Here is an 18,427-nt window from a genome sequence, read left to right on the forward strand (position 1 = left end):
TGAACGGTAGTCTGACCAACCTAAGCAAACATCCCTGTTGGTGGTGTTGCCACTGCTAACTTCCTGGTCCCCACGTCTCCAGGAGGTCAGCAGCTCCACTGATAAACAGAAAGAAACTTTGTTACAAGCGGCCACCTGGCCTTCAAGAGCACGTTCTTGGTAACTAACACCCCCCACCCCCACCCCCACCCCGGCTTTCACAAAAGGCGAAACTTTACCTGGGACTTTGATTTGCAGCATCTTTAAGGCATTTGTAGTCCTAGGTGGGAGTTGGAGGAGGGCAAGCCCTGGCGGGTGGTGGGAGGAGGGGGGAGGGGAAGAGGGAGGGGTAGAGGCGGGGTGGGGGGTGGGGGGGGAGGTTGTCTATGAGTGGAATTGGGAGGTTCTGGAAAATTGCCCTGCCCCAGGCTCAGGAGAGCCAAACCTGGTCCCCAAACTCCCCAGGTGACCTCCAAGGGGGAGGTAAGAGGGTGGGAACAGAGCAGTGGCCTGGGAGTTGGGAGAGCTGTGAGCTGTGTGACACAAGAGAAGTCACCTAACCACTCTGGCCTCACTGTCAAATGAGAGTAGTGGACTCAGACCTAGTCTAAGTGCCACGCTGGTGTGTAACAGCAGATCGTGTAACTCACATGCTTGTTGGCAGTAAGTGCATTCAAAACATCATTTAGTGAAGCCAGCCCTCACCCTTGTAGCTTTAAAGGGGTCATGTTAACCCCACCGGCTTCATCTCATTTAACAAGGGTTTATGGAATACCTGCTACATACGAACCTTGTGCTAGACTTTGCAAGTGATTAAAAAGGTGAAAATAACCTGTCCTATCTGGTCCAGGAGTTCACAAAGATGTAAGAGAGGACAGACTGTGGTAAGGCCAAAGTAGAAGTATAAACCCAGGCCCCAGCAGTGAAAGTGCCGAGTCCTAACCACTGGACCGCCAGGGAATATCCTTAGAAGGGTTTTACACTTTAATCGCATAAGAGGTATGAATTCTACAAACTAACAAAAAACATCATTTGAAAATGTAATAATGTAAATTTCTTTTACCTATGTGAATTTTGAATAACAAATTTTTCATTTTAGTTTTGTACCAGGAAATGTTTATCATCTTCAGTGGACAGAGACAAACATTAAAATAAAAATTTATTATTCAAAATTCATAAAAATAAGGTGAAAGAAATTTAAATAAAACTTTCAAATGATGTTCTTTGTAAGTCTGTAGCATTTATACTTCTGAAGTTATTGAAGCTTAAAACCATACTACCTGGTTTCTGGTACTGAAAGTTCGGGTGCTACCTGAACTTTCAGTACACTCTATATACGTATTTATAATAACTGAAATGAAATGTGAACGAAACAATACTTACCCATGTTACATGTGATGTAATGGCAGTTGGTATTTTCTTTTTTGTTCTAGTCTAGTCTAATCTTTTTCTTTTTTTAATACTTTTTTTTTTTTAATTTTTTTACTTCTGGCTGCGTAGGGTCTTCGTTGCAACGCCCAGGCTTTGCAGCGAGCGGGGGCTACTCCTCGTTGCAGTGCACAGGCTTCTCATTGTGGTGGCTTCTGTTGCGGAGCATGGGCTCTAGGCATGTGGGCTTCAGTAGTTCTGGCCCGCAGGCTCAGTAGTTGTGGCTCACGGGCTCTAGAGCACAGGCTCAGTAGTTGTGACGCACAGGCCTAGCTGCTCCATGGCATGTGGGATCTTCCCAGACCAGGGCTTAAACCCATGACCCCTGCATTGGCAGGCGGATTCTTAACCACTGCGCCACTGGGGAAGCCCTAGTCTGATCTTTTAAAGAATTTTTTTTTTCATGCTGACTTGCAACACTTTAAATTTATTTAACAATCCTATAATGAGTTGCAATCAACAGTTTGATAGACAATGCACTGGGTGAAGCCTTAGTTCCCTTATACCAGGGACAGAAGGTAAATTTGTGTTCTGACTGGTGAGGCCAGGAAAACAGGTCCAATTTGTTCAGCCTAGGAAGTCTTCCTAGAATAAGAGGATTTCTGGCATCATCTCACTACTAAAACCGAGATGGTCTGATGTGTTGCAATCCCAAGGGTGGTTGGAGGAAAAAGAGTTGGGAATGAACACCCAGCAGCAGCAGGTGGGGAATGAGTGGGTGAGGGCCAGTGGGCATACTTGCCAGTGGACCTGGTGGCCAGCCTGAAGGTGAGGGAGCTACACTGTGGGGAGGACCATGTGAAGCCCTGCTCTTGACAAAGGACTGTGTACAATAGGGGCTGTTTCTTCCCCAAGGCTGGGGACCTCCCCGACCTTGCCAGCCACACTTCTGGGAATCGTTTCTTACTCAGAGAGCAGGAATCCTTAAACCCAAAGTCTTCTGACTTCCATCGGAATCAGATTATGTATCCATTCTAAGGGACTCTCCCATCTCTCGCATGCTGAGCAAACAAACCAGAGACCGAGTCCCTTACTGCCACGGCTAATCACAGGTGTCTTGTTTCATTTTAGGATTTGGTTAGTACCTTGAGGAACTGCAGGCACCAGAGAGAAAGCCTTAGACAGCCAGGTTGGATCGAGAGAGCAGATGCCTGGGAAGCGCTCAACTTAACCCCAAGTCTCTCTCCAGGAGAGAAAAAAAGGAACAAAGGGAAACCACACTGCAAGGGACTACAAGGCAATGCCAGGATGAGGGAGTTGGAGTGACCTGGGTGATTCTGTGTGAGTCAGTCAGGGAGGCCTTCCTGGAAGAGGTGAGTCTTAAGCACTTGGCAACAGCTGGTAACTAAGCTTTACAGGCATACCTCGTTTTATTGTGCTTTGCTTTATTTTGCTTCACAGATACTGCAGGGTTTTTTTGTAAATTGAAGGTTTGTGGCAACCCTGTGTTGAGCAAGTCTGTCACTGCCATTTTCCCAACAGCGTTATTTTTACATTAAGGTTTTTCCTTTTTCTTTGACGTAATGCTATTGCACATTTAATAGACTACAGTATAGTATAAACATAACTATTATATGTACTGGGAAATCAAAAAATTGTGTGACTCACTTTCTTGCAGTGGTCTGAAACTGAACCCACAATATCTCCGAGATATGCCTGTATCACGCCTTTGTTTCTAACTGTGCTCCCTCTTTCTTGCTGGAGTGGAAGGTAGACAAAGTATCAGGGAAGATGCAGCCTGCAGGATGGTTCAACAGTGTCATGGCGAACACTTCCCCATTCTGCGGCCCTCAGTCTTTGCTTAGCTGGGGCAGTTGCAGAACTGATGAGGTGTCCATGTCGGGCAGAACCCTTTGTGCCGGCCCAGCCACCCCTGGGACAGGACACCACCTCTACACTGAATCTCCATTTCCCCCTTGAAGCCTTCTTCAAGCCCACAGGGAACTCTACCGTTGTCAACTTGTCTGTGCTATTCTTCAGTTCTAATTTTATTGATTTTTGAATAGGTAATGTAGTCAGGGTTCAAAGTGCAAAAGGGTATTCAGTGAAAGATCTTTTTCCTACTCCTGTTCCCTCCCTGGACGGGTGCCACCTGAACCCGGTGCTACCGGTTCTTGTTCTCTAACTAGATTTTAAAATCCCATGGGGAGAGGGATGGTCTCACACCTCTCTCTGTCCGTCTGTGTCCCAGCTGGGGTGAATTGTCCCACCCCATCACCCACGGGAGTTTTCCTAACACCATATCTTCTCTCCTCATCTGTATTGCTGCTCTCATGGGTCAGACCCCCAAGCTCCTCTTAACTGGCCCTCCAGCTGCCAGTTAGGTCCATCTCCTGGACACGCTCCACCAGCTGTCCTACTACACTTCCTGTCATGCTGGGTTCCCACTAATCCTTTACCGCTCCCCATACCTCAGGTCAAGGGCAGACTCCTTGCCACGATGGCTTGGTTTCAGCCACCGCTCCAGACCCATCATTTGCTACTCCCATCAGGCTTCACACTGCCACCAAACCAAACTACTTGGAATTCTCTGATGGGCCACACTGTCTCCTGCCTCTAGGGCTTTCTGTGTGCTGTTCCCTCTGCCTGAAATGTGCTCACCTCACTGGCCAACCCCTACTTGTGTGTTAGTGCTCAGCCCAAGCCCAAGCTTCTCCCCTGAGGGGCTTCACAAATATCCCCCTCCCCCACGGGCTGACATGACCTCATCCTCTCTCCTTCAGCCCCCGAGGGTGCCTCTCTCATGCTGTCTTCTCACTGGGTGATCTCTGTTTAAAATTTGACTCCCCCAGTTGACCGTACGCTCCTTGAAGGCTGGGCTTGCGCGTCTCTGTATCTCCTCCATCTGGCAGAGCACCTGGCATGAAGCAGGAGCTCAGTCAATACTGACACAATGAACAAATCTCTTCTGTCTCCCAGACAACGCCTGATATAAAATAGACACTCAAAGACATTTGATTTGATTGGATCTTTGCTGCTGCATCTGACGTTTTAAAAGAAAATGACCTGTCTCCCCCCCACCCAAAGTGACCCCGTTCCCCCTTGATATCGTGACAGCCACGTGCGCCCCAAGTGGATCCAAGTGACTCCGAACACCAGGCTTCTCCACAGGCAGCAGCTTGTATGTTTAAATAACAGCGCAGCTCAGCTGGAGTTACTTTTAAGTACGACAGAGTAAGGAGTGTGGCTTTGGCCAAGGACCAGGTGTTTAAGGATAATTCCTGGGAAACTGAGCAGGGATTTATTAATGATAATAATAGAACTAAGTGAAGGCTGAGTCTGTGCCAGACGCTCTGCCGAGTGCTTTACATACATTATTCTTGATTTAATCCTTCCCACCACCCTGTGGGTTAGGTATTAGTTACCCCCACTTTACAGATGAGGAAGTTGAGGCTTAGATTAACTCATTTGCCCAAGGGTCACACAGCTGCTACTGATAGAAACTAACACTTTTAGAGCACTTACTGGGTGCAGAGACTGCTAAGCTTTTTCCATGAATTATTTCGTTGAACTTAGCGCTTACAACAAACAACCCTAGGAAGTAGGTTGTTATCATTAGAAGCGGCAGATCCAGAATTTGTGCCCAGGTTTGTTGCCACCGATGTCTAGTCCTTAACCCCTGAGCCTTATACTTGCAGAGCTGTGTACAGAAAGTTTTACAATCACTCTTCCTCTGAGGTCTGGGACCACGTACGTGGGGGTACATGCTGGAAGCCATGTTCCTGCCAGAAGGTGCTATCATTAGAATCTTAGATTTTTAAAAAGATTTTTTTATTAAATATGAGCAGATACAGAATATTTATAAAATATGTGTAGGGTACAAAGAAGAGCAGTGCCACCAGCAACCACCATACACTGTTTTTTTTTAACATTTATTTAAGCTGCTCAGGGTCTTAGTTGAGGCACTCGGGATCTTTTTTAGTCGCAGCATGCAGGAACTTGTTTAGTTGCGGCATGAGGGATCTTTAGTTATGGATGCAGACTTCTTAGTTGCAGCATGTATGCGGGATCTAGTTCCCTGACCAGCGATCAAACCTGGGCCCCCTACATTGGGAGCGAGGAGTCTTACCCACTGGATCACCAGGGAAGTCCCGCTACCATCCGCTTTAAAAAAAAATCACTTCACTTTGAAGTCGCCTGTATGCCTTTATTCCCATATCTTTCCTCCCTCTTCAGAAACTTTGGTTTCACTGTTTCTTTAGTTTTCTTTATATGTAGCTCTGCCACATATTCTTTTTTTTTTTTTTTTGGCCAGTCCTCTCGGCTCGCGGGAATCGTTAGTTCCCCGACTAGGAATTGAACCTGGGCCCATGGCAGTGAAATCGCAGAGTCCTAACCACTGGACCGCCAGGGAACTCCCACACATATTCATTTTTGTATTCATAAAACATACGTTGCTTAGTTTTATGTGTTTTTAAATTTTCTATAAATGGAATCATACTGGATGTATCTTTTTTTTTTAACATCTTTATTGGAGTATAATTGCTTTACAGTGGTGTGTTAGTTTCCGCTGCGTAACAAAGTGAATCAGCTGTACATATACATATATCCCCATATCCCCTCCCTCTTGCATCTCCCTCCCATCCTCCCTATCCCACCCTTCTAGGTGGTCACAAAGCACCGAGCTGATCTCCCTGTGCTATGCGGCTGCTTCCCACTAGCTATCTATTTTACATTTGGTAATATATATATGTCAGTGCCACTCTCTCACTTCATCCCAGCTTACCCTTCCCCCTCCCTGTGTCCTCAAGTCCATTCTCTACATCTGCATCTTTATTTCTGGCCTGCCCCTAGGTTCTTCAGAACCTTTTTTATTTGTTTGTTTAGATTCCATATACACGTGTTAGCGTACGGTATTTGTTTTTCTCTTTCTGACTTGCTTCACTCTGTATGACAGACTCTAGGTCCATCCACCTCACTACAAATAACTCAGTTTCATTTCTTTTTATGACTGAGTAATATTCCATTGTATAAATGTGCCACATCTCCTTTATCCATTCATCTGTCGATGGACCCTTAGGTTGCTTCCATGTCCTGGCTGTTGTAAATAGTGCTGCAAAAAATACGGAACGTTTCACAGACTTGCGTGTCATCCTTGCACAGGGGCCATGCTAATCTTCTCTGTATTGTTACAATTTTAGTCTATATGCTGCAGAACCGAGCACTGGATGTATCTTTCTGCAACGTGATTTTTTTCACTCAACGTTGCATCCAAGTTGTGGCATGTAGAAGTGGCTCATTCTTTGTCACTGCTGTGCAGTCCTCTGTGCCGTGGATGTTTCACGCTATTTATTCATTATAATGCTGACAGACATTTGGATTGTTTCTGATTTTTGCCTTTTTCGTCGGTGCTGCTAGCAACGTTCTTGTGCATGCCTCCTGGCATACGTGCCAGAGTTTATCTGGGATAGAAAACCCGGAGAGGAATTGTGGGGTCATAGGGTATGTACGTTTTAAATTTTTCTAGAGAATGCCAAATTGTTTCTCAAAGTGGTTACGTTGATTAAATCTCTTCATGTAGAGTTTCAGTGTTCCAATTACTCTAGATCCATGAATGTCAGAATCTTAGGGCAGAAAAGAAACAGAGTCCATTTTCCTTTTTCTGGATGGAGGAAATTTAGGTGCAGGAAAGTGACGTGGCTGGGCTCAGGTGATGTAACCATTCAGCAGCAGAGCCTGGACGCGAACCCCGAATCCCCCGACTCCCTCCCCACCACTGCCTTGGGTCATTTCTCTCTCTCATCCCCCCTTCTCAGGCCGAGGCCCCAGGGTGTGGCCACCACAACCCATCAGGCTATTTACAGGGCCGGGCCAGCGCTTGGAGCTGACCCAGCCGGGGTTTCCACTGGTTCCAGAGGATGAGGCTGCTCCGCAGACGCCACATGGCCGTGCGCCTGGCCATGGTGGGCAGCGCCTTCGTGCTCTTCCTCTTCATCCTGCAGAGGGATGTAAGCGGCAGGGAGCAGGCCACAGAGAAACCATGGCTGAAATCCTTGGTGAGCCGGAAGGATCATGTCCTGGACCTCATGCTGGGGGCCGTGCACAACCTTAGGGATTCGATGCCCAGGTTCCAGATCAGGGCTCCGGAGCCCCAGCAGACACTGGCCTCCACAAACCGGACCTGCCTCCCCGAGTTCTATGCCCCAGCTGAGCTGAAGCCCCTCTGGGAACGGCCACCACAGGACCCCAATGGCCCTGGGGCAGATGGGAAAGCATTTCAGAAGAAACAGTGGACGCCCCAGGAGACCCAGGAAAAGAAAGAGGGCTATAAGAAGCACTGCTTCAATGCCTTTGCCAGCGACCGCATCTCCCTGCAGAGGGCCCTGGGCCCGGACACCCGACCCCCTGAGTAAGTAGCGCCGTGTCCTGGGGTGAGGCCAGGGCTCTGCCAAAGGTGTGGCTGGTGTGGCCACGGCCACGGGCTGAGGACCAGGTAAAGGGCTGACAGGGATTTTTGAGTATGGGCAAGGATTTCCTCTAAGCCTTCACTTTTCCTAATCAATTGCCCTTATCCCAGGGCACAAAAGATTTTGTATCTTTTGGTACAAAAAGATTTTGTATCCTCACGTCAAAGATTTTGTGTGGGGTTCGTATTATGGTCAGGCCAGAGGCTCAGGGAGACCTGTGAGAGTGAAACACAATTGTGAAGGTGACAGGGTACAGAAAAAGGACCTCTGTCCAGGCTGGGACCAGACGTGGCCTAGGGGTAACTGGGAAGGCCTGACTGCAGGCCACGTATTTGGTGGCCTTGCCCCATGCTGAGGCCTGCCCCAGAGACTGCAGGACTCCGCTGCTGAGCTCTTGGCCAAGGGCATTTCCCAACAGCAGCCCTGGTGGTCAGGATTATCCCCACACCTCCTGGTTTCTTTCAGTGAAGACTCACAGGGCCAAGAATTCATTCCAATCTTTATTTGAAGCTGTTTGTACTTTCACTCCCAGGCAATGAACCAGTTCTTAGATCTTTGAGCCGTAGCCCCTTCAGTCTGTGTTCATACTGTCCTCACATCAAAGATTTTGTGTCTTTCTCATGTACACTTTGTCATTCCCAACTCAAGAGTAATACCCTTTTTGGCCTTTTCTCACATGGCAGTTCCCGTCCTCGAGTTCATGATTCTTTAGGACTTCGAACCTGGGGTTCCTCAGACTAGGACCTAGTATTGGAGGCCTAGAACATGGAAGCACCCCAAGTTATTAGGGCTCCTAGCAAGGAAGGGCAGTGGGCGTGAGGGCAGCCAGTGGAGGAAGTCTGGGAGTCTCCTCTGGAAGGCTGCTGAGAAATCTGTCTGATCAGCAGAGGGGGTTAAGAAAGGGCATCAAGGGACTTCCCTGGTGGCGCAGTGGTTAAGACTCCATGCTCCCAATGCAGGGGGCCTGGGTTTGATCCCTGGTCAGGGAACTAGATCCCACATGCACGCCACACTAAGAACTAGATCCCAAATGTATGCCACACAATGTACAGTTTCTCTCTAAGAACTAAGAGTTCGCATGCCACAACTAAGGAGCCCACCTACTGCAACCAAGGAGCCCATGTGCCACAACTAAGGAGCCCACAAGCCGCAACTAAGACCTGTCGCAACAAAATAAATGAATAAAATAAATATCTATTTTTAAAAACTATAATGATTAAAAAAAAATGTCATTAGGCCACATGACTCCTTGAGATCCAGCATTCACACATTCCTGCCCCCAGCCGAGATGGCGTGTCAGAGATGGTGGCAGTGTGGCCAAGTGCCACAGAGTGGCTGGAGTGGATGAGAATAGAGAAGAGGTCACAGGAAATTGTTTGTGATAATAGTATCAGATTCCAGGGAATTCATGAGGAAATGGATTAGAGAGAAACTGTACATTGTAAAGAGAAAAGCCTTTTCCTCTTATTGAGTATGGAAATTGTAGTCACTTTTCTCAGATGTCAGAGTTGCCTTTTATTACTTCCTCTCTGGGACCTCTGGATTGGATTACACTTTATGCATCACACATATCACTGAGGAAGAGAGAGTCAGCCCTGGGAACTCCTAGAGCAGATGAGAGAAGTGAGGGGGATGCCCTCGGCATCACCGCTGGGGCACCGAGCCAGCTCTGGGGAAGACGGGTTTTGGAGTGGCTTGGTTAGGACCTGTGCAGAGGCTCAGAGTAGGTGGCAAATGGTGGGGAAGCTGGAAACAGGGAGCAGCTATTACCAGCTCCAATGGGGAATGGAGGCTGGGGGATCCAAGGAGCAAAGGATGGTTATAGGAATCTGTGGACCGAGCCCTCCCTGCCCCCGGAACTCCCAGGGACCTGGAGAGCTGTATCTACACGTTCATCCTTTCAGATGTGTCAACCAGAAGTTCCGGCGCTGCCCCCCGCTGCCTGCCACCAGCGTCATCATTGTGTTCCACAACGAGGCCTGGTCCACGCTGCTGCGGACGGTGTACAGTGTCCTGCACACCACCCCAGCCGTCCTGCTGAAGGAGATCATTCTGGTGGATGATGCGAGCACAGAAGGTGAGGCTAGGGGGCCCCCCAAGGAGAGGCCTGGGGTCTCCCCTGGTATTGTGTGAAAGAGGGCAGGTGCTCCTGAGGGAACAGGCACTGCCTCATGGCCTGTTGTCTGGCATCACAGCTCATCATAGAGGCTGGGAGCAGGAAGAAGACCAGTGGGGGCCAGGGGGCAGGTAGACCGCATTTCTAGAGCCCAAGCTTCATTCACATTTTACCCCAAGAGCTCCAAAAGCTTAGCAGTCCTGGCTTCAAGGACTCCCTTAGAGCTACCAAGCCCAACCCCAAGTTAGAAATGCCAGGAGAGGTCAGGGCAGGGCAGAGGGTGGGGACGGCCTTCCCTCTGTTTCCTACCTGACGGACCATTCCCTTGCTCTTGAAGATTCCACCTCAGAAGTCCTTTGCTATAGTTGGTAATAGACAAGTGAGGTTGCTTGCCAAACTTCCACCATTCAAAGCAATTCCAGAAACATCTACGGAGTACTTTGTGCCTGGCACTGACTTAGGCATAGGGGATAGTATGAAAAATGACAAATGAGGGACTTCCCTGGCGGTCCAGTGGGTAAGACTCCACGCTTCCAATGCAGGGGCCCCAGGTTCGATCCCTGGTCGGGGAACTAAGATCCCACGTGCCATGTGGCCAAAAGAAAAGACAAATGACAAATGAGACCTCTTGCCCTGAGTAGGCTAACAGCTCCCATAGTCAGATGACTGCTAACAGCACCAACCACAATGGTGTGGCCTGTAACACACCCCAACAGACGTGAAAGGGCATGGACTTGAGAGTCTGACACCCAGGAACTCAAGTCCCAGCTCTGACTCTTCCTAGCTCTGTGACCTTGGGCGAGACACTTAGCCTCTCTGAACCTCAGTCCCCTCCTCTAAATATGAAGACAGTGGTGGCCGAGGGCTCAGAGATAGGTGGTAAATTAGATCATTCATGCGCTACAGAGCACTTAGTCTTGAGTAAGAGCTCCGTGTGCATTAGTTTCATTTTATTCTTTGTGTGGGAGCAAGGCGCTATGGGAGGTGTTATTTCTGTGTGGCATGGCTGGGGCCGTCCACCATGGAGGCCAGGTTAGAGCGGCGCCTGAAAGCCCGAGTGTTTCGGGAGAGAAGAGGTATTGAAGGGCAGTCCCGGAAGAGAGAACTTCCGGAAAAAAACATCAGTGCGTTTGTGCTGTGTGTTTGTGAATGAAATCCATGCTGTGCTAAAAGTATTTATTTGGGGGGGAAAATAAAATGTGGTATCATTGAAGGTGCTTAAGCTGGAGGGTGACCTTATCTCAGAAGGATGGCAGCTTTGGGGAGGGTAATTGTCAGGAAGAGAGGAAGAGGACCCCAAGTCCAGAGAGGAAGTTCATAAATCACTTGAGCATGGGATGCCGGGGCCAGAACTAGGAAAGGGACTGCGGGATCCATGCATCGGTAGACTGGGGTCCCCCAGGAGCTGAGCCCTCCTCCCAGGTGGCGCGTGGGGGCTGGGGCTCTCCCGGGTTGGCTTCCTGTGCCCATGCTCCCGTATCGAGGGCAGGAACTGTGCGGCCCCTCCAGTGGAGCTGCTGACGCCCCCTCCTCTCCCCCAGCCCCCTCCTGCCCTCTGGGTAAGAGGACTAGGGCCGCGGAGGGCAGTGCGAGGAGAAGCTGAGTATGGGCACTGTTGGTCCATTTGTTCAGGGAGCTCACATTTCCCTGGGAAGGACAGACACCTAGCAGCACTTAGAAAACAAAAGCAGGCAAGTACGAGGGATGCAGTGAAAGGGTCTGGTAGATACGGAGCAGAGAGATTAGCTTCTGGAAAGGGAGGGCAGGGAGTTTGGCGGAGAGGGTTGGGGCTTGAGAATGGCCTCCGAGGAATCTCAGTAGCAGCAGGTTGTTTGTAAGGAGTGGAAACCAATGTATCAGCTGCCCTTCCTCTCAAACTGGGCTCTCTCATAACCCTTCTCCCCACAACCCTGAGCGGCCCATCCCTCAGAAGCTTCTTCCCTTGAGTCCCACGTGGTGGAAGCTCTAAACAGTTTCAGCTTGTCACTCAGAATTGTGTACATCCCTAAGGCACAGTTGGGCAGTTCCTCTGACCAGGCCAGCCAGTGACGTAGTGCCAAGCTGCCACGGACAGCTTTGAAAGGGCAGAGTGGCCTGTGCCTAGTAGGATGGGCTTGGCAAAGAGCCTGCCCCTCTCGGGCCACCCGACCTGTTCCGGTTCCTTCTGGTGGCCTCTCCCTTGTTGCCCTGGACTCTCTCATACAGTCAACTCCAGCATCTCGGAATCACCTGCCTGAAAAACCGAAACCAGCCATTCTTAGTTTCCTGGGTCCTGGCCTCCTTTGACAACCTGTTAAAATCTGTGCCCCTCTCTCTAGAACCGTGCACATCTGCCACAAGTGTGCACAGACCCACATTTGTGCCTGTAATTCCAGGGAATTTGCGGACCCCGGGATGAACCGCCCTACCTTGAGGGCTTTGGGACTCTAGAGGTACTTTCAGCAATGTTCAGTTCAGCAAAGAAAGAAAAAACCCTCAGATCCATGGTCAGAAGTCTCTGCAGTCCACGGTGGGATAAAATTTCCCACACGTTTGACCATTTGATCAGATCACCTGGCTCTCACTATACACACACACAAACAATGGCCGTGTCTCTGCTGAAATTCAATGTCTTTGCTCTCTGTCCTCCTATCCAGGTGCCCGGCAGCACGGTTTGACCACAAGTGTACGGGCATGTGATACTGGGGGGCGGGTATCAGAAAGAGGCCCTGTGCCAGGCTGGGGAACTTCTTCTTTCCCACTTCACAGTCCGTCCCCAGGCACAGACTTCCCTCCTGCATGGCCAGGCCAGCAGCCGAGGGCCAGTCTTGGTCTGGCATGTTCCACAAGCTCCTAAAACCTGCCCCCCACCAAGACTGTCCGTCTACCACGCCCCAGACATGGCAACCCCTTGTCCAAAGCCCTTCCCTGCCCTTGGCAGGGAGGCTGAGTAGGAGAACATATGCCTCCCTCCTGTGGGAATTCGCTAGATGGTTGGGAGGAAATCAGACACTTACCAAGGACCCAGAGAGCCGAGATATGAATAGGATCCTCTGTGAGCAAGTTCCCCAAGGAGAGAGGAGGAGTGGGGAGACGGGGTTGGCCTGGGAGAGGGGCTGTAGGAAGGGAAGAGGAATCAGCAGGGAGAGGAAAGGAGAGGAGGTGTGTGTTTCCTGAAGTCAGGAAACACACTGTGAGAAACGCAGGGGAGGAGACATTGGGAGCACTTTGGATTAGCCCACGATTTCCCCCACTGCCATCTCCCCTGGCCAGTCAGGACTGAAGTGAGTGGCAGTTCCTCTCGTGGCCCCCTGAACTCCTAAGAGACACCAGTAATGCAAGTTAGGAATTATTCAAAGCTTCCAATTCTAGTTGAATTACAACTTCCAGTGTCTATTCTAACAAGTAAAGTTGCTTTATTACTGCTGTCTCTTACCTCTTTCCTTGTTTAATAATATAGGAAGATGTCTCTGTAGTAACTCTATGTCCTGGATTTTTTAGGAAAGTTTCCATTCAATATTTTCTTCGCCATAAAGAAATTCTATTCCCACATGTCAGTTTCACCTGCCAGTTTAATCCTCACGCTTGGAGATGGAAAGAGGCCGATAATGAGTCCTGATTTGGGTTCGAAAATATAGCCCAGTGTCTAAATGTTCCATCTGGGCAGGAGGATTGTAGAATACGCCCGAAGGGTGTTACACTCGTTGCTTTCTCCTGTTCTCCTTGCAAAAGGATTAATCAAGAAAAATTTCCGCATTGCAGTTCGATTTGAGGCTGGCTAGAGTATAGATGGGCATGAAATGAAAACAGCATAAAACGAGAGAGGAAAAGTTAAGAGAGGAAGTCCTCCCTACAAGAAGGGCTTTCTGTTTTGTTTCTCTTTTCTAGATTTTTCAGCAGCCAAAGTAGAGAGGGAGAGTCCACAAGAGAAGCATAAATAAAGGCGGTTCACTGATGTGCTTAATAAGTATTTATCAGTACCTACTGAGCACCAGACCCTGGGCAGGCTCCAGGGGTATAACAGTGAACAGTTGAACAAGGTGTCTGTCTTTTTAGAGCTTACTTTTTTAATGGGAAAGACAGAAAATAAATAATTGCAGATAATAATAAGTGCTATGAAGAAATTAAATTAGAAGAAAAATAAGAATGCAGGTGATGGGCTACTCAGTAATTAGGCAGCTTTTTTAGTCAGAGTAGCCAAGAAAGGCTACTCCGAATGCTCCCCACAAAGGGAACAGCCAGTGCAAAGGCCCTGAGGCTTAATGTGTTAATGGGGCAGAAATAAGGTCAGCATGGCTGCAGGGAAGCGAGCAAGGAAGCAGAAACAGCACTGATACAAAGTGAGTTTACAAAGGTGAGCAGAACTGAATCACGAGACCTTTTTTTTTTTTTTTTTGAATCACGAGACCTTTTTAAGCAGTAGTGTAGTGTTTAGATTTTTGAATGTGTGTGGTGAAATACACATAAAATTTACCATCTTAACCGGTTTTAAGTGTACTATTCAGTGGCATTAAATACATTCTCATTGTGGTGAAACCATCACCAGAACTCTTTCATCTTCCCAAATTGAAACTCTATGCCCATTAAACAATAACTCCCCATTCCCTAGCCCCCCCAACCCCTGGCAGCCCCCATTCCACTTTCTGTCTATGAATTTGACTACTGGAGGTACCTTGTATAGGTGGTATCGTACAGTATGTGACCTTTTGTGTCTGGCTTATTTCACTTAGCATAATGTCTTCAAGGTTCATCCATGTTGTCACATGTCAGAATTTGCTTCCTTTTTGAGGCTGAGTGCCCCATTGTTTGTGTAGACCACATTTGTTTATTCATTCATCCACCCATGGACATTTGGATCGTTTCCACATTTTTGACTATTGTGAGTAATGCTGCTATCAACATGGCTGTACAAATATTTTTTTGAGTCCCTGCTTTCAATTATTTTGGCTGTATACCCAGAAGTGGAATTACTGGATCATATGGTAGTTCTTTGTTTAATTTTTTGAGGAACCATCATACGGTTTGGATTCGTTTTTTAAGTGCAATTTTAAACCACCGTGGTGACATGATGTGATTTATACTTTTAAGAGAGAACTCACTGTGGCTGCAATGTCACGAATAGATTGGGAAGAAGAGTCTCGAGTAGAGGCCGGGAGACCACTCAAGACATGATTGCTGCAGTGACGGTGGGGATGGAGAGAGAGAACTGGCCATATTTGCTGAAGGACTGTTTGTGGAGGGGGTGAGGGGGAGAATCCAGCACGATTCCTAGTTTAGAGCAGCTGGAGGGATGCTGGTACCATGTATTTACATGGGGGGAGGCTGGGAGGGCAGGTAGGGAAGAAATCTGCGGCACCATTTCAGGCGTGTTAGGTTTGTGGTTTTGTTAGACATCCAAGTGAAGATGGCAAGGCCAGGAAAAGAGGCCCAGGAGCATCTGCATATAGATGGTATTTCAGACATGGCACTGAGTATGGCATGTGTGGGGGGGGGTGGTCACAGGAGTCTCATAGACTCCAGCCGTGAGGAATGAAGCCGGGCTGGGGTGGGGTGGTGTTGAACCTAAACGAGGAGGGTCTCGTCTGGGGGACATAAGGGAAAACGGTTGGGACCGTCTGTCTTTCCACACTCGGCTCTGCTACACTCCGCTCTTGGGTTTATGTCCAGTGGGTGCAGGGAGGGGCCTGACTTAGGAGAGCTATCGCACCCCCATCAAAGGGCCTGAGGCTCACGCGCAGAATTCCCAGGTCCCACCCAGCCCCCCGAGATTGGAGGGAAGGCGTGGGGGAAGGGCTCTGTAGAGCTCAGGCTGCCCTGACATTCACAGCTCAATGCTTGACGTGCTCTTACCACAAAACCCACTTCCTATGATGTTTTGTCCCTGGGTTATCTCCACCACCATGAACTTCCTGTAAGCACAGTTATGTTCTCAGGGGAAATGTCCGCCGGTGGCCGCGCCGAGAAGGTAAGACTCGCGCACGGGGATCCTCCCACCTCCCTGTTAGAGCCAGCACTCGGGGCTGTACTTGGAGAATGAGCCTAGGAGCTCCGTGAAGGCAGGACCCAGACCCCGGCCTCCCTGCCCAGGATGGTGGCTGGCACCTGGCAGCGTGTTCACAGGTGTTTGCTAAGGGAGTGCTGGGCTGAAGCTGCCAAATGAGGCTAATTTTGATTCATAAACACGGGGGACAGTACTGCCTATTTCATAGCGCGTTAATCTTCACAGAGAAGATTAAACAAGAAAGTTAAGGGCTTCCCTGGTGGCGCAGCGGTTGAGAGTCCACCTGCCGATGCAGGGGACGCGGGTTCGTGCCCCGGTCCAGGAAGATCCCACATGCCACGGAGCAGCTAGGCCCGTGAGCCATGGCCCCTGAGCCTGCGCGTCCAGAGCCTGTGCCCCGCAACGGGAGAGGCCACAACAGTGAGAGGCCCGCGTACAGCAAAAAAAAGTCAACATGGAAGCACCTAGTTCCATGAGCGGCACATAGTAGTGCTCAGGTATTTGGGCTGTGTGTGTGTGTGTGTGTGTGTGTGTGTGTCAAAGTAGAGAGAGAGTGACTTCCCTGGCGGTCCAGTGCTTAAGAGTCCGAGTTTCCACTGCAGGGGGCCCGGGTTCCATCCCTGGTGGGGGAACTAAGATCCGTCATTCTACGCGGTGTGGCCAAAAAGAAAAACAAAACGAGTAGAGCGAGAGATCAGTCACGCCTCCACAAAACTGACTTCGGACCCCAGTTTGTGTGACACTGCATTGAAAGCGAGGCCTGAGCCCTGGGCCAGTCCCACAGCCCTCAAGAGAAAGGACACAGTCAGCTGCCACACCCGCCCCGCCACTTCTGAAACCACAGGCAGCTCCATTCTGCACAGCGGGGAACAGAACAGTGGCACAGATAAACCAAAACAGCAGGTACTGAAACATCACTAAGATCTGGACTACGTTCCAAGGTGGATTGCTTCAGAATAGGGCTATATTTAATGCTCTGAGGATTTCCGACTAATAACAAGAGTCATGAAGTGAGCCCTCTCTCAGAAGGGGCTGGAGATCTCAGCAGATACCCCTCCCTTCAAAGCGCTTTCCCCACCCCCTCCAATTCAGGATGGTTGCCCCTCCTGGAGACTCCCCCAGCCCTGCACCACCTCTAGCAGCTCACTCATCACCTACCCTGCCGTGGCCCGTTCCCTGGGTGGCCAGGCACACCACTGTGCCTAGCTCAGGGAGGTGCTGGGTACATGGTTTTTAAATGTAATTAAAAAGCCGCTCAGCATTTTTTCATCTTCCTAAAGAATTCCATGTGCAGAGGAGGTAATAAAGAGGATTAGAGGAGGGACTTCCCTGGTGGCGCAGTGGTTAAAAATCCGCCTGCCAATGCAGGGGACACAGGTTCGAGCCCTGGTCCGGGAAGATCCCACATGCCGCGGAGCAACTAAGCCGGTGCACCGCAACTACTGAAGCCTGGGCTCTAGAGCCTGCGAGCCACAACTGCTGAGCCCACGAACCACAACTACTGAAGCCCGCGCACCTAGAGCCTGTGCTCCGCAACGAGAGAAGCCACCGCGATGAGAAGCCCACGCACCGCAATGAAGAGCAGCCCCTGCTCGCCACAACTAGAGAAACCCCACACGCGCAGCAACGAAGATCCAACGCAGCCAAAAATAAATAAATAAATTTATGTTTTAAAAAAGAGGATTAGAGTAAGACTTCTTGCTGCTGCCCCAGAAGCCGGAAATCAATACTTGTGTCCGCTCTACCTGTCAGACTTACTCTGAAGAACCTGGGAGACAGGGACTCAGACAGGGAGAAATGACTGCCACAACCTGCAGGTGTGGAAAGGAGGGGAGGCCCAAGGCCTAGCTCTGAAAAGATGGGGGCTGAGAGGGTGCAGAGACCAAGAGGGGCATCTGAGAGCCTTTGTCAGAAGTTGATACTTGATTTGAGACCAAAGAAACAACTCTGAGGTCCTGTCTCAGACATCAGAGAAGGTGCCCCAGTACGCAGACACAGGATGGGCCCAACAGAGCCGGTGGAATGTCCTGGCAAGGCGACCACGTGCAGTGGGACCACACAGGGGACCTCGTCCTTCCACCACCACCCCCGACCTTGGGCTTCTGTGGAGTTGCTCAATGCAGCGTGGGCGGGAGGGTTAAAATGCAGGCCTGCTGGAGGCCTGAGAGCGCCCAGACTTGGTGCACACGGGGGATTAGGTTTGCAACAAACTGGTGAGCTGGCGACAATGACCCTGTCCCTTCCAGAGTACTTGAAGGAGCAGCTGGAGCAGTACGTGAAGCAGCTGCAGGTGGTGAAGGTGGTGCGGCAGGAGGAACGGAAGGGGCTGATCACCGCCCGGCTGCTGGGAGCCAGCGTGGCCCAGGCAGAGGTGCTCACCTTCCTGGATGCCCACTGTGAGTAGAAAAGGGCCGGCCTGGCTCTGTCCCCCTTCCCTCCCTGGCAGAAGGAAGAGCTGGGACCGTGGCTTCAGCAGAGCACCTTCAGCTCTGCTGTCCCAGGATCGAAGCAGGCCTG

General features: G+C 49.9%; 1 protein-coding gene and 1 non-coding gene across 5 annotated transcripts in view; one reads left to right on the top strand and one right to left on the bottom strand.

Moving 5' to 3' along the window:
- The window catches only part of GALNT6 (polypeptide N-acetylgalactosaminyltransferase 6), a 35,422-nt gene that overhangs the window by 4,990 nt on the left and 12,005 nt on the right, over positions 1-18,427 (top strand). For 2 of the 4 annotated variants that reach the window (XM_060166199.1, XM_060166198.1), the window contains exons 2-5: positions 2,479-2,720; positions 7,164-7,756; positions 9,719-9,891; positions 18,157-18,306. In XM_060166199.1, the coding sequence (XP_060022182.1) occupies positions 7,266-7,756; positions 9,719-9,891; positions 18,157-18,306 (814 nt within the window). In that variant the 5' untranslated portion in view covers positions 2,479-2,720; positions 7,164-7,265. The remainder of the gene's footprint in view (positions 1-2,478; positions 2,721-7,163; positions 7,757-9,718; positions 9,892-18,156; positions 18,307-18,427) is intronic. The other 2 variants (XM_060166201.1, XM_060166200.1) reach the window with 1 other exon arrangement.
- Positions 6,466-6,572, bottom strand: LOC132530145 (U6 spliceosomal RNA). Its single transcript, XR_009543701.1, has one exon. It is a non-coding gene; the product is annotated as a U6 spliceosomal RNA (small nuclear RNA).

Source organism: Lagenorhynchus albirostris, chromosome 11 (genome assembly GCF_949774975.1).
Source record: "Lagenorhynchus albirostris chromosome 11, mLagAlb1.1, whole genome shotgun sequence".
NCBI classification, from domain to species: Eukaryota; Metazoa; Chordata; class Mammalia; order Artiodactyla; family Delphinidae; genus Lagenorhynchus; species Lagenorhynchus albirostris.